The sequence below is a fragment of the Cajanus cajan genome, chromosome 2 (genome assembly GCF_000230855.2).
Source record: "Cajanus cajan strain Asha chromosome 2, NIPB_CcT2T_4, whole genome shotgun sequence".
Lineage (NCBI taxonomy): Eukaryota > Viridiplantae > Streptophyta > Magnoliopsida > Fabales > Fabaceae > Cajanus > Cajanus cajan.
The window spans coordinates 14,847,554-14,863,591 of NC_138518.1; the positions used below are offsets into that span (position 1 = coordinate 14,847,554).

The 16,038-nt window shown below is 30.9% G+C and overlaps 1 protein-coding gene across 2 annotated transcripts; it reads left to right on the top strand.

Moving 5' to 3' along the window:
* The first annotated feature begins 9,037 nt into the window (after positions 1 to 9,037).
* Positions 9,038 to 10,354, top strand: LOC109808049 (ribulose bisphosphate carboxylase small subunit, chloroplastic 1). 2 transcript variants are annotated; one of them, XM_020370865.3, is made up of 3 exons: positions 9,038 to 9,273; positions 9,433 to 9,560; positions 9,954 to 10,317. In XM_020370865.3, the coding sequence occupies exons 1-3, from the start codon at positions 9,103 to 9,105 to the stop codon at positions 10,063 to 10,065; spliced, it is 411 nt and encodes a 136-aa protein (XP_020226454.1). In that variant the 5' UTR covers positions 9,038 to 9,102; the 3' UTR covers positions 10,066 to 10,317. The 2 variants fall into 2 exon arrangements, with proteins under 2 accessions (XP_020226454.1, XP_020226453.1); XM_020370864.3 differs by having other exon boundaries at positions 9,044 to 9,273; positions 9,433 to 9,567; positions 9,954 to 10,354.
* Positions 10,355 to 16,038: the final 5,684 nt, after the last annotated feature.

The window sequence follows — 16,038 nt, forward strand, 5'->3', positions numbered from 1 at the left end:
ATGTACATTACACATTATTATTTAAATAAAATAGGTTTAATTATGTTTTTTATCTTTAAAATATTATAATTGTACAATTTTGGTCTCTAAAATTTTAATTGAATAATTTTAATCTTTAATTGATTGTAATTGAGCAATTTTAGTCCATAAATTTTTAATTAAAAAATTTTAATCTTTCAAATATCATAATTGTACAATTTTAGTCTTTTTATTAAAAATTTAATAATTTTAAAATTGTAATATATATATATAATATTTTAAAATTATATAATTATTTACTTATTTAAGTTAATGTATATTATAATTTTTGTTAATGTATCAAATGATATATATTTATTATTATTAAATAAATAAAATTTATATATTATTAATATTTTAATATTACTGATAAATTAATATTAATAATATTTTTAGAATATTTATAGATAAGTTAATAATTTGATAAATATAACTTAGTATATATTAATATATTTTTATAAAAATATAAATATATTAGATAAGATATGTATATTTCTAATGAATATACTTATATTTTTGTTAAAGTATATTAATATATAATAAGTTATATTTATCAAATTATTAGTTTATCTAAAATATACTAATAATATTATTCATATTAATTTATCAGTAATATTATAAAAATAATAATATATAAATTTTATTTATTTAGTAATAATAAATATATATCATTTGATACATTAACAAAAATTATAATATACATTAACTTGAATAGATAAATAAGTGTATAATTTTAAAACATTATATATATATATATATATTAAAATTATTAAATTTTTAATGAGAGACTAAAATCGCACAATTATAATATTTGAAGGACTAAAATTGTTCAATTAAAAATTGAAGGACCAAAATGAAGTTAGCAGAAAAACACATAGAAGGGGGGTTGAATATGTGTTTGTGTGAACAAAGGTATTTTAAAACTTTTCACAAAAAGACTTTCTTTCGTCCTATAAAATGATGTTGGTGAATACTGGACATGAACTACCCAGGATAGGTTTAACAAAACATTTTATGTCAGGGAATTTCATCGTCTTCTCAAAAAAAAATTTCTGAAAAGAAAACCGTTCTTTTGAATAATCAATTTGACAAGTGTGATTTCGTCTGAATATAGTTTAAATAGACGATAGGCATTGGACGAAGTTTTCGATAAATCAACCAAATAAAATGCGTCTAAATCATTTCAATCGTAGAGAATGTTCTTATACTGGTTCACTCAAGTTGAGCTACGTCCAGTCTCCTTCAATTGAAGGGTTTCACTAGATGTTCAATAAGGTACAAGTATTCTTTAATCAGCCTCTTCAGGCTAGCAGTGAATATTATAGACCATCTAGATCATGACCACTCCTGGTGCCAAGTATTATCAACCACTTATGGCTCGTCTGCTTCACTCACAGACGCTAGTATTCTTAAGCCACTTCTGGTTACCCGAGTGTTCTCAACCATTCCTGGTTTGTCCGCCTCACTCACAGACGCTAGTATTCTTTGCTCAGCCACTTCTGGCTCTTAATGAGTATTCTCGACCAACTTCTAGCCCACTAGCTTCACTCACCAGCACTAGTATTCTTTGCTCAGCCACTTCTAGCTCTTTGTGAGTATTCTCGACCAACTCTTGGCCCGCTAGCTTCACTCACCAGTGGTAGTATTCTTTGCTCAGCCACTTCTGGCTCTTAGTGAGTATTCTCGATCAACTCCTGGCCCGTTGACTTCACTCATCAACGCTAGTATTCTTTACTCAACCACTTCTGACTCTCAGTGAGTATTCTTTGACAAGCCTCTCCAGGCTTTACAAGTATTCTTTTCCTAACCTCTTCAGGCTTTACAATGTTGACTAAGCAAGTTTGGTTTGAGTGTATGGGTTACTCTCATAGAGAGGATACATAGGTTTCTACACTCACTAAGGTATTTAGCCTTAGTCTTTGCAACTAATGAGTGTTTAGCTTACTCTCATGGAGAGGATGTAGATGTTGGTACACTCACTAAGGTTCTGTTCCTAAAGTATACATGTTTGGAACCCTTTAGTCTACAGAGATGAATATCCTATGATACATTTGACTCTACAAGCTCTATCTTTGATTTCGTTACTTCATGGGCTGGATATCACGCTTCTTCTTGCTTGAACCATTTCGAGCAAAGACAGCCATTCTTTTAGGTTCGACGTTGTGATCTATTTATAGTCTTGTGAGATCTGCCTGTTGCAAGTGTCCGTTGAAGCAGTTGTAGTTGGTTTGATCTTCTCATTTAATACTCAAATTCTTTACATTAAATGTTGCTTCCTGTGATAGACCTTGCGTGAAGTATTCTTTGTCTTGGTAGTAGTAGTGTCTAAGTTTAGCAGAGACCTAGGAACCTTTTTGTCATTTTCTGGTCACATAGCTATAGAATTTTTTCCTTGTCTGAAAAAGTGATGTACTTATTCTGACACATGCATGCTTTTACTTCTGCGCTTGACTTTCTCCTTTCTTCTTTTCTTCTCACAATCTTGATGACTTCGTGTATTCTCCTGTGAGTGTGGACGATATTCAAATTTTCCTTTGAAGCTTGATTCTTTAGGTGATTGCATGAAAGCTTTCGTCTATGTCTGGTAGTCTATGTGTAGCTCAAGACTTGACCTTTGTCTGAGCATTTGTTATTAATGCATTGACTTTTCCTTTTGTCTGGTCAACTAGTATATGGTCAGACTTTCAATGCTTATCAATTTGTGTTGTCCTTCACTTGATATGTTGTTGACTTTCTTCTATTCTTTGACTATCCTTCGTCTGCGTCTTTATATTGCGTTTTATATGGTCTGATGCATATGTTTGTTCTTCATTTTGCCTGTACTTTTGTTCTTTTGAAACACTACATAGGCATGGCAATCTAACCCGCCCCTGTGGGTACCCGCTCGAACCCACCCGATTTGGACGGGGAAAACTGTGTTTATCGGGTTCGGGTTCGGGTTCGGGTTCAGGTTTTTCCCGATTGATAAAATCAGGGGCGGGGGCGAGGACGAGAATGTTAATACCCACCCCCGCCCCCGCCCTGCTTAATAATATAATTAAAAAATTATTTATATATATAAACCAAAATTAAAAATATTTATATGTAAAAATTTGTATTATTTTATTTTTCTTTTATTTTTTTAAATTTTTTCATATTTATTTAAAGAAAAAAGAATTAAAAAAAGAAATAAAAAAGGTAGGAGCAAGGGTGGGGGCGAGGCGGGGAAACCTGAACCCCACCGGGGACAGGGATGAGTACCCAGATTTTACCTCCGGCGGGTATCGGGGGCGGGGGCAGGGGCGGTTTAAATTTGTGAGGTGGGGCCGAGGGCGGGGAATTGCTTCGTCTGTCTTAACACAAAATCCCATAATTGCAATCCTTTAGGAACTAAAATTACCCAATTAAAATCTTGGGATCAAAATTGCACAATTGTAATACTTGAGAGATAAAAAATGCAATTAAGCCAATAAAATATTAAATAAGTTCTTAAATTTAATTATTTATTATTTTTTAGTCTTTCAATATATATTAATATTTTTATTTTAATTCTTCATTTTTTTAAAATTTATATTCATATTTTTAAAGACTAATTTTATAATTCTTTTAATTTCATATAATAATACTTTACAAATTCTGGAATAAAAAATGAATGTTTACTCTTTAATTTTTATTTCTGCATATCTTTTTGATATTTTTTTTGTCATTGTCGTCGTGAGTCAATTCAAGTGTTGCTAACATATCATTATTATTTTAATTCTTTGGTTGATTTCTTTTTCATATCTTCTTTTAACGCTTCTTGGAGAACCTGCATTCGAAGAGACTTTATGTCTCTTAATTATTTTAAAATATAAAAATAAAAAATAATGAAGTGAATAATGAGTAGTTATGAAAAAATGGGAGAGGGAGAGAATTATTAATTTGTTGGAGTTTTTAAAAATAAAAATAAATTAAAGAAGAAATAATGAAGTAGATAGTTATTAAAAGGGTGTGAGGAGATTATTAATCGTGTGAGAAAATAAATCAACGGTTTAATGACCCGGCTAAAAATGAAAATAAAAAATAATTATAAAGAGAGTTATCTTCTTAAATCTTTTCTTAAAAAGGAATATAAAGATATATAGTAATTTTTAGTCTTCACTTTTTAATTGACTATTATATTTTTAAATGTTAAAAAAAATGTGCTCATTTATTTTTTGAATAATTATCTAATATTTTCTATCTCTATAATTATTAGAGACACGATCACACCAAAATACCTTGCTTCGTGCAATAAATATTAATATAAATTTAATTTTTTTTTTGAAAATAATGATTCATTACATAAAAAAATAAAGAAATCATATTATTTGAAAAACAAACTCAAAATTCCATATATTAAACTTTAAAAATGTAAAAAATAAATCTTAAAAAAGATATATCCTATATTTATGAATTTTTGTTGATTTTTTTTTTTTATATTATCTAAAACTAAGGTATTTAATGTTACATTTAGACACCTCCTTAAACATGTGATAAGGATTTTATTTTGCTATCTGGTAATGATATAATAAGGAATTTGATCTAAAAAGTATTTTTAATGTTAAAAACTATCAAAAAATTATATAAAAAATATACAATTTTAACTTAATTATACAAAACATATTTTTCTTTATGTAGATACTGTTCTTAAAATTATATAAAATATATAAGCGTTTATTAAACATTTTTAAGAAAAATATTTGAATAATAATTATTTATTTTAATATTTTAATTTAATACATATATTATTTATTATATATGTTGTTATTTTGCATATATACACACACATATGAGCGAGATATATATGAGAATAACCTTTTTGAGTGATACGATACAAAACGAACCCGGTTTTATAATAAACCCGGTTATAGCTGCATGCTTCACCGGTTATTGTACCCTTGAAGTGTGCAACACAAAGAGCGAAGAAGAAGTTAAACGATGTCGTTTGAGAGGAAATTTACATTCTCAATCCAGAAATCTCGTGAAGGCACATTTTACATTCAATAATTTATTTATTTTTCACTGAATTTATTTATTCTTATCAATTTTCCACTCTTGGTCTACATTAGCCATTCTGAGTTTAATGATTTTATGAGTTTTTGGCATGCCAAGTGTTTAGCCACTGAATTTTAGTATTTTCGATGAATATTTATATATCTGAATTTCTAAACAAGCACAGAAATTGCTTAGTTTGGTTTAATGTTTAATGTTAACAAAAATATGCGAAAATTTGAGTCATGTGTGATTGTTGTTCATTACCCTTGTTCTAAATCATGTTGATCATATTCAGGACTTGAGTTTATTCCGTTGATTATGAGATTATGTCAGCCTTTTTTCATGTGGCATCTGTTTTTTTAAATGCATTTAGAATTCTAAATAATTTAGTTAAGAGATACAGGTTGTTACCACTAATGTATACTAGATACGTATTTTCTCTAGTTATAATGAATATTTATCCAGTGTAATTACTTTTTGAGTGGATTCAAGTATATAATCTGATTATCTGGGTTTCTCTCTGTTTAAATAGGGGAACTGGAAAGAAGTGTACTTTTCTTTCCCTCTCTTTCTTCGGTTTGTCTTGTCCTTTCATGTGAACTGTTAAGTGATATAACCTGTTTCACAATTTCTCACTTGGACAGTGAGAATGATATATTATCTGAATTGGTTTATATGTTATACATATGTTGTATTATCTGAATTGGTTTATATATCTCTTATGTATGACATGATAACCTGAATTGGTTCCTGAATATGTTATCTCTATAATATATTTTTCCCTTTAGTTCTCTAATAAGTGGTTCCAGTTTGGTTTGGTTAAAATGAAATATCATATTCGAACCAAACTGACCTTTGTAGTTTGGTTTGGATTGGTTATCTCGGTGTTTTGAATTTTTAAATATATTTTATATGACTTTTAATTTTTTAAATAACTAAGGTAATAAATTGACACAATGCTGAATCTAATAAACACATGAAAGTTTTGATTAGTTTTTGAAAATGACATTTACTAAAGGAGCAATTTGGGTTAAGAAAATAATTTGATTTTACATGAGTATAACAGGAAAGGCAATGTAAGTATATTAAATGCATGCTTCAGTTCGGTTTGGTTCTGTTTTAACAATAGAACCGAAGATTTAATCTATTTGAAATAAAAGAAAACATGTTTTTGGTTTTCTGGATTATCAGTTTGATCAATTGTTGATTTTCAGTTTGGTTCAGTTTAACCTCTCTAGTTTTGAGGAGGCAAACTGGCGAAGTTACACTACTTTGAAGGCTTGGCTATTGAGCAAATGTGCTTTGACAATAATATTAACCAGCCAGTCACTGAGAAGTGGGTACTTCTTCCCTAATGTTAGTGGTATGTGATAAAATGTGTTATCACTGTCATTTGAAGATGAAGTGTCCATGCTAACTAGGTTTCATCTTATCATTCAATGACCACTCTGCTTTTCTTTAGCCTTTTTCCACTACTTATCTCTTGTTTTGTTTTGCTCATCCCCACTTTTACTCACCAATACATCTTATTCTCTAAAATCTAAATCTGAGTAAACCACCATTTTATTTTTGAAACTGTACCTACTGTTACATTAGTTTCTAAAACTAAAAGAAAATTCAAATATGTCCCTAAATTTTCAGTTGTTTCATCTAAGAACTTAAATTTAACCGCTTGTCCCTAACCATATGTTAATATTAAATCACAGTTTTTTAGATTTTAGACTAATGTGATTGATGGATTGCACTTTCAGATAATTATTTGAAATGTTCTTATTTTTAGGAGCTAAGTAATACACTTTGAAGTACTAAAATAGTGGTTTACTTTCTGAATCTTTATATGCAATTAAGTACATTATCAAATTTTGCAGTATCCAGACCCGTGATCTCTCATCATCCCTATAATTATTCTTGCCATAAGCAGCACATAGCACTGTTTGAAGCAATTTTAGTGTAAAATTTGTCGGAGGGATGTTAATTCCGCTATTGGAGTTGAAAATTCTATCTAAGTTCTTTTTCTGACAATATCATTCATTTTTAGCTTTAGGTTGTTAACTTCCAAAGTACAAACGAGGTGTTAGCTGTCCCTGAAGAATTCTGATTATGACGTGTCCTCTGATGTACATATACTTCAAAAAATTTACATATCCGTATTTGTATCACACTTGTGTTGGACACCAATATGTGTGAAAAGTGGCTGACTAAGCTGCGTATGCATTAAAACTAGATGGTTTTGATTTTCAAACTTCTTATGTACATAATTTGTTTTGACAGTGAAACAATTGTTGTCATAACTTAAATATAAATATAATATTTTTATTTAAATATAGCTATGATTATGTCTTTAATAAATTTTATAAGAAATCAAAGACCAATGATGATAGAATGGAGATTGCCCATCAATATAATTATCATCTTGATTAAGAAAAAATAAAGAAATTAGAAAATAAAAATGTATATGTAAATAAAATTAAATATAAACTATATACAAATATAATTTTCAGAGGAACCTATGAAGGCACTCATGTTGCTGACATAGGCATTGTACTCTGTACAAATATTTTGAAACCTTATTTTGTCACATACCACTAAGTTGAAAAAGAAAATATTGTTTTAGAAGCTAAATACGAATTAGTAGCTAAAGGAGAGTTATTTAGAATTGTAGTAAAAGGGTATTTGCTTTAATACATAGAGTGCATAACTCAAGAGCTGGTTCCATTACCAAATTTTAATGGTTTTGGTTGAATAAGGAGTCAGTGGACTGAGAAGTGGTCCTGAAGAGGGGAGGGAGTGTTTTGGGAACATGATTTGAAAAGGGAGAATAAGAGATAGGAATTGGCTGTCCAACATTGAAGGATTCATAGGATTCTTGTGTTAGTAAATTGGAAAATGTTATGCTATTGATATTTTCTACATACCAGTCATCTTAGAAGACCAGCAGTTCCTTTATATATATTATCTGTTACCTTCCTTTCCAAGGCCTTTTAGTTTTCAACCATTAACTGAGTTGGAATAGTAGTAAAATCATTTAGGTTTTTTGTTTTCCTTTTGTGGGGGTAGGAATAACTAAGCTAAAATTCCTTGAAACATACACTGTAACTAACATCTTGTAAACAAACTGCTCTACCAAACTGAGAATTTTACAATTCCCAAAGTTGCAATTCTCAACTATTAATCAGTTTCATCTAAAAACACTACCATTTCTCAAGTCATGAACATCCATACCGAAATTTTGTCACCTATTTCTTTTATTGGCAGTGGCTATTGTCATATTTTGCCAGATTAGATTATGAGGGTCACACTCGTTGAACTTCTAATGTAATGCTTGACTTCCGATATTTTCGTGCTTTATAATTGTTATCTAATGCAATGCCCTTTTAAGATAAGGTCGTTGGGCATTGTTTGGTTGAGTGCATAGATTTACTGATGACCAAAGCTACTTGTGGATCTTATGTTTTCAAAATGTATGCTTGGTCATTAATCAACCTAGCATGATAAGCCCCATCATCTATCACCCCCTTCTATACCATATACACATTTTGCTTATCTACTTTGCTACTGTTACTTTTAAACAAAACTAGAAAAAAATATGTAAGCTAATGAACATTTTGAGTAACACTAAGGCCAATGTAATGGTGAAGAGGGAAGTATGTTCAGCTACTCAACAAATTTACCTTCAAAATAAAAAACATTACTGTAACAAAGGGACAAATGGTATTCAGTATTCACTTTACCCACACATGAGAAATGATGGTCACAAAATTGCTCACAAATAATATCAACTCCACCACCATCACACATTTACGTGCTTCCAAGGAAAAGATAAGATAATGAAACTTTGTCCACGTGTCACTTCCACATGGTACCTAACGATAAGGCTTCCATTCAAAATTTTCCTCACTCGTGTGGCCAATATGCTGCAATGTCATCACTTAGACAATCCAACGGTTGCAACTTGTGATCAACCAATCCCCTCTATTACACACCATTCGATTAGAACTACACAAACCACATCCTTATATATAGCAAGTTTGAGCATAAGCATGGCAATCTAGCAGCACAAGCACAAGTAGAACTAAGAAGGAGAAGGAAATGGCCTCCTCAATGATCTCCTCCCCCGCTGTTACCACCGTCAACCGTGCCGGTGCCGGCATGGTTGCTCCATTCACTGGTCTCAAGTCCTTGGCTGGCTTCCCCACCAGGAAGACCAACAATGACATTACCACCATTGCAAACAACGGTGGAAGAGTGCAATGCATGCAGGTAAGACAAGTTATCATATACACACACAAGAGGCACCAAGATGATTAAAATTCATGTTACATCCAAAAGTTTACTCGAATTAACATGTTAGCTACAGGAAAATGTGCCACAACTGCAAGTTTGTTAACCCCTTTACTCAATTTCCATGCAAATTACTAGGTGTGGCCTCCACTTGGCAAGAAGAAGTTCGAGACTCTTTCCTACCTGCCACCCCTCAGTGATGCTGAATTGGGCAAGGAAGTAGACTACCTTCTCAGGAAAGGATGGATTCCTTGCTTGGAATTCGAGTTGGAGGTCAATTTATTGCAAGCCCTTTTACTTCAATTATAGCCTTTTCTACAGTTTATTTTGATACAAGCTTATAAGAGCTTTTGAAAACTTGTGTTATTAAAAACTCATTATTTTCAATGAAGATGTACTTATGAATCTGTATCTAAACAGACTTTCAGTGTGTTTAATTCAACTTATTTCGAAGAAATAATCACTTTTCTAGCAGGTGTGCTAAAAGTACTTAGCAAAACAAAAGGAGAAATGGTTGTTTTCCAAAATTCAAGTTTATCTCATAGATCTTTTTGGTTCTAATACTCTATGAGAGTTATCAATATTTAACGAAATGCTGTTATACCAAAAGAAGGACTTGGTGTTGAGTTTTGATGGTTGATCTGTTTGTTTGTTTATAGCACGGTTGGGTTTACCGTGAGCACCACAAGTCACCTGGATACTATGATGGACGCTACTGGACCATGTGGAAGCTGCCTATGTTTGGCTGCACAGATTCTTCTCAGGTGTTGAAGGAGGTTCAAGAGGCCAAGAAGGAATACCCCAACTCTTTCATCCGTATCATTGGATTCGACAACGTTCGCCAAGTGCAATGCATCTCTTTCATTGCCTACAAGCCACCAGGCGTCTAAGTATGAAAAATTTGCAAACCATTTGTAGCCGCCCTGCTTTGTTTGTTTGTACTTAAACCAAATTCCCATTTGCTTTTGCTTTTGTTTTTGCTTTTTGAGATTTCATCCTGTAATTTGGCTTTCTGTTTTCGGACTTCACTGGAAATGAATGGATGAGAACTAATGAATAAGCTGTGTCGGTGTTGCATTGTTTCCATATAACTTCAAGAACCCATTTACCTTGCATTTCCCTCCAGTGGGTTGAAATCTTTACTGAATTGGAGTTAACAAAGGAACTCAACCTGTGTTACTTAAGTTCACAGCATAGTTGAGCTTGACCTTTACTTTGTTACACATTTGATGTCAATGTCCTTATACTTTGGTTTGGTCCTCCAAGAGATAAAGTTCATGACTTAATTTTTCAGAACATGTTGCCAGGAAGCTACTAAACTTACAAAAGCAAATATGAACCCCATAAATCTTGGAAGCTAAGATATTTGTGTAGTATACAGCAACGACTACTAAATAACTGCCACCAAATCATTTTGTTAATTATGTGCAAAGGAAGAGATGTCAAATTCAAAGCTTTGGTGGTTTCATTTCAGGAACTCTTGTTTCCAAGCAATAACCACCAATTGCCACTAAACCATTTTGTTTGTGCCATTTCTCAATCTACTCACTGCAATTTTCAAATTATAATTTGGATAACAACATAAAAACGCAACCAGATTTGGTCATGCTCTGGTTCTACCAAACAGTACAACTTTTATGCTAGAATTTCCTGAATCTGATCCTTAACTGATAATTAATCTCAAGATGATTCTCTTGCCTATCTTTTGTTTGTAATTTGTCGGTAGTTCTGGATTAGCAATTGATAAATAAATCATTTAGCCGTTCTAAGTTGTGAGTAGTGATAGGTAACTTATATCCAAACCTTTTACGTTGCATTAATATTTAGACAGGACCATTTTGATAGCTACATTTGTGAACAAGGTTACTTTAAGATAAAGAAATAGATAAGAAGTTTCACCTCCTTTGTTCCCATGAACACATCATGACATATTCAAAGTATATAGTGAATATACAAACTATAGGATTTTTTTGTCTTTCAAATATTTATTTGTGGATAAGAATCTATTTATTCCAGAATGTTTCAACAAATTTACTTTGTTCAACAACTTTCTTGTGAGCATTAAATCTTCATCAATCTAATTGGTAAATTAAAAATTTCACCAAAAAATATTAAGTAAGCAAAATTTCATACAATTTAATGTATGTTTGATTTGTAGGTATCATGACTTTTAATGCACTCAAACCGAAAAAGTATATGTCTTAGTAGATTGACTCATACCAATATTTGGGCATTTTCTATGTCTAAACAACTAAAGGACGGTATAAGTCATTTGTGAAACAATTAATAATTTGATTAATTATTTAAATCACTAGGATCGATCTATTAGTGAAAGTTAGAATAATATTTACAAAGTCTTTTTGAACATTGTTATCTTTGTCTCAATCTTTCTTAGAAATAAAAAGAAATAAACTTCATTTCAATTAATATTATACTTTTTAAAAATAGAAGTAAATGTTAACTTTAAGGTAATCACAAATAATATTAAATCGTTTAATAATCTAATATTTTAAATTCCTATTTTATAATTCCATTTCATTTAGTAAGAGTCAATAATTCCATTTCAATTATTTGATTGGTCATATATCACCTACCATGAAGGGGAAAATCCACAATATAATTTGTATATGGAAAATGAATATTCAATTAATGTATTAAAATTTGAAGCGAGCAATTCGTTAATAACCTTATTTTCTTGGAGGCTTCAATATTTTTCTTACCAAAAATAAAAGTTTTAAATCGTCTTATTTGTTTTAGTTTTTCTTTGACATAAAACTAAGTAATATATTTTCAAAAGTTTTCTAAGAAGTTTTATAACATATCATATTGAAAGTTATCTAGATTTTTGTAGAGAAAGGAAACTTTAAAATTGATATTTTGATAAAAATAAATTTTATATAATTGTGTCGTTTATATTATTTTTTTATTATCATGTTATTGAGACTAGGGATGACAATGGGCCCCATGCGGGCGGGTAATAGTAAACCCGCCCCCGCCCCACTAAATGAAAATTGAGCCCATACCCACCCCATATCCGTGCGGGTATCCATGAATTTCTTGAATACCCACGGATATCCATGGATATTTATAAAATTTTTAAGAAATTAAAAAAATTATATTACAAATAATTTTAAGTTTATATTTTAATGTCATTGAAATATTAAAAATAAAAATTCAATGTTAATGTTGAACTTTTATTTAACGTTAATTTTGTTGAAATAATAATAAAAATTCAAGATAATCAATAACTTAAAATACATTAATCTCACAAGTAAGTTAAAGTTTCATTACAAAGCTACAATAATTCAATCTCATAATTCTAAATGAAAGTAAACAACTTAAAATACATAAATCTTATTGGTCCAATCGAAACTAGAAAATTAATCAAATTACATCCAACATAATTTTATAACATGCTTAACACATGTCGATAACTTCATCAACCTCACTTTTGTAAGAAAATAAGATAAGAGTGTAGTTTTAGGGTTATGTGGTACAAGGATAATTAAGATATTTAAGAAATAATATTAAACGGGTACCCGCGGGTATGAATATCATCATACCCACCCCCGTCCCATTTATAAGCGGGTAAAAAATTATCCGTCCCCATTATCCGCGGGTACCCAATTAGCTTATCCATTTATTATCTATAGCGGATTTTATCCACAGATACCCACGGGTGCGGGTATTTTTGCCATCCCTAATTGAGACATAATATATATTTATTTCACCAATAACCAGTACCTATTAAAGAATATAAATGATCATTTTTAATAGAATCCTTCTTTCTAATTGTGATTTTTTCATGTATAAAATTTTAATATAAGACCTATTTTTAAAAAATCGATTTAATATTACTTAGACCAATAACTTAATATTTGTTTGGTTTCTCATTTTAAATCATCAAATGTCAATTAAATTCAATTCATCAAAAGAGAAGCTTTTTCCTTTAGGTGTATAGAAACATGTGAGAATGGTTATTCAAACACACCTTTATTGGTGTGGAGTCTATACTATGAGTCAATACATTGCAACTTTGTCATAAAAAGAAAAGTCATTGTCATAACATATGAGGTTGAGGAATAGGTAATGTGATATGTGACTTATGACTTGTTTGGTTGTTTCCGTGTTGCATTTTGTGAATGGAAGATCGAATAACTAGTTATAAAAAATTCTAAACAGATATCGACATTTAGTAATTTTTTTTGTTTATTTTAGTCTGTTCAATAGGACTCACAAAAAAAGTGTATTCAGTTAGAGATAGGCACATGTATGTAGATTTTAAGTCACAAAAGTATTTTTTAAAGCAATAAAAAAAAGTATTGCTCATACGAGAAAAGAAATGGCATAGTGAGGTGCTTGAGTCTCTCTCAATTTTCTTTTAGTGTGTACTAAATAAATAAATAACAAATAATATTTTACGCAAGTATACTCTTAACGGTCAGCTACATTTATCGGACAAAACGTAGATCCTTATATCTTTGTCATCAAAACAATGATACCTCGCTTGTTATTTTAAATTTCAAAACAAATGGAGACTATTTAATTTAATGTGTAAAACTAGTAAGTTATTCGCGGGGATGCATGAGTTATCTTTATTATAACATTTTTTACTCCGCATGTCATAATATATAAATAATATAAAAATTAAATAATTTTGATATAATAATTAAATTCAAAATCTATATAAATAGAAAAGTCCATATTGTTAACATAAACTAGACTTAAAGGAATTAATAAAATTATAAAAGAATTAAAATCAAATTGCTTAAATTAAATAACATGAATTAAATTTTAACTAATCCTAATTATGTCTTGATGTTGCATGTCTTATTAAAGCACAATTCATAATGAAGGACTAGACTTCGTCACTAATATCCTCAACACCATATTAATGATTACCTAAAAAAAACACAAAAATAATAACACAAAAAAAAGAGAATGAGAAACATCTCTCTGGGTCACGGTGTAAGAATACAAACTGGCTAGACATATACAAATAATACATATAATAAGATATAACATATACAAATAACATTATCCTAACTGTTGTTCAATCATAGTAGACACCAATAATATCATCATCATAGTTGATTCATTCATAGCATAATAAATAATAACATATAAGATTATAATACATTATGCAAAAGACACATACTATATGTTAACATGCACATGGCACCAGTAAAATCATCACACTTGTGCATTACCACTAGTAATATACGTAGAGTAGCCTAGGAGTACATGATGGGTTACACCCTCTACGTACTCTCATTAAGAGGACATATTACCAAGGTCTGGTTGGGATAACTAAGCTGCATAAGATACATTTCATGCTTACAAAGACATGATTGAGACTTCCAAACCAAGTTATTCCCAAGGTTGGTTCCCAAGTTTTTACACAAGGGACCTTCCTTGACGGTGTATTTCATATTGTACCCTAGAAAAATAATTTTATGCAAATGATGCATGCCAAATAGACTCAATGCATTACATTCGCATGGCTCCATAGTTTCACATTTCACATCTTCCTCATCATTCATGTTCATATATTCACACACACACACACACACACACACACACACACACACACACACACACACACACACACACACATATATATATATATATATATATATCAATTCACATCCACATCAACATCACAGTATAGGAATTACAACATGGAATTTAACAAAAGAACAATAAGGGCAACAAGGGATTCATAGGCAGGATGGTGCCAAGCGGTATACACTCAACACTTGACATGATACCTCTAGAGGTTCACATTGGTCTCTATATGAACCGTGCCTAGCATGATCGAGCTCACACCCAACAAAAACAGGACTGAGAACTCTTTGGAGTGTCCATACTCAACGTGAGTCAACCCATGCCTAGTGAAAGCATCATAGGAAACCCCTAGAGCTTTCGCACCTGACAAGGGTCATCTCATGCCTGGCATGAGAGACTCCAGGAGCAAACTTCATTCTCAACTTCAACGACGCCCGATATGCCTCAAGTGGTGCCCAACAACGTACTTGAAGCAACACACATAACAAAAGAAACACAAAATTACGAGTCACACTTCAAAATTACCAAAACACATAATTCAATTAGTAAACATGTTCTATAACTACAATTAACATTCTGTATTACTCAATTTACACATACAACCAATATCTTTACACAACTATACAACAAGTTCTCTTAGGGTTTCCCATGGGAATCCACAAGGACCTCAAAACATACAATTACAATCTAAAACATATAATTGATCAATATTCAAACAATTCATGCCATTTGGAATGTGTAAGAAGAACAAGAGACAAAACAGACACATTTGGGAAATCCCCTCATACATAGGCATACAACATATACAAGATTGGGAGCCAATCTCACTACCCCGCATATAAACTCACACCTAGAGTGAGATTTCTCATCCCCCCTTAACTCAATTACCAGAAAAGAATCGATGATCGGGTGTAGGGTGGTTCCCTTCTTGCTCTTGATCTTCAAGCTCTAAGCATAAAAGAGGAACACAAAAGGGGAAAAATGCGTAAAACAGATCAAAACCCTTCTTTTAAAATTTAGGCTTCCCTTAACCCTCCTTAGTTAAAATACTTAACCTTAGTTACTAATTCCCTTTCCTCTTAATTAATTAAATAAAACCTTTAATAAGACACCTTATATTATATTTCAAAACATATCAAATAATTAAATAAATATTAAACAACTCTTATTAATAAA

Bases quoted from the DNA above. Each gene is read 5' to 3' on its own strand.
- LOC109808049 (XM_020370864.3), top strand. From the start codon at position 9,103: ATGGCCTCCTCAATGATCTCCTCCCCCGCTGTTACCACCGTCAACCGT. The intron at 9,274-9,432 runs GTAAGACAAGTT...GCAAATTACTAG, and splicing joins GAAGAGTGCAATGCATGCAG to GTGTGGCCTCCACTTGGCAA. The intron at 9,568-9,953 runs GTCAATTTATTG...GTTTGTTTATAG, and splicing joins GCTTGGAATTCGAGTTGGAG to CACGGTTGGGTTTACCGTGA.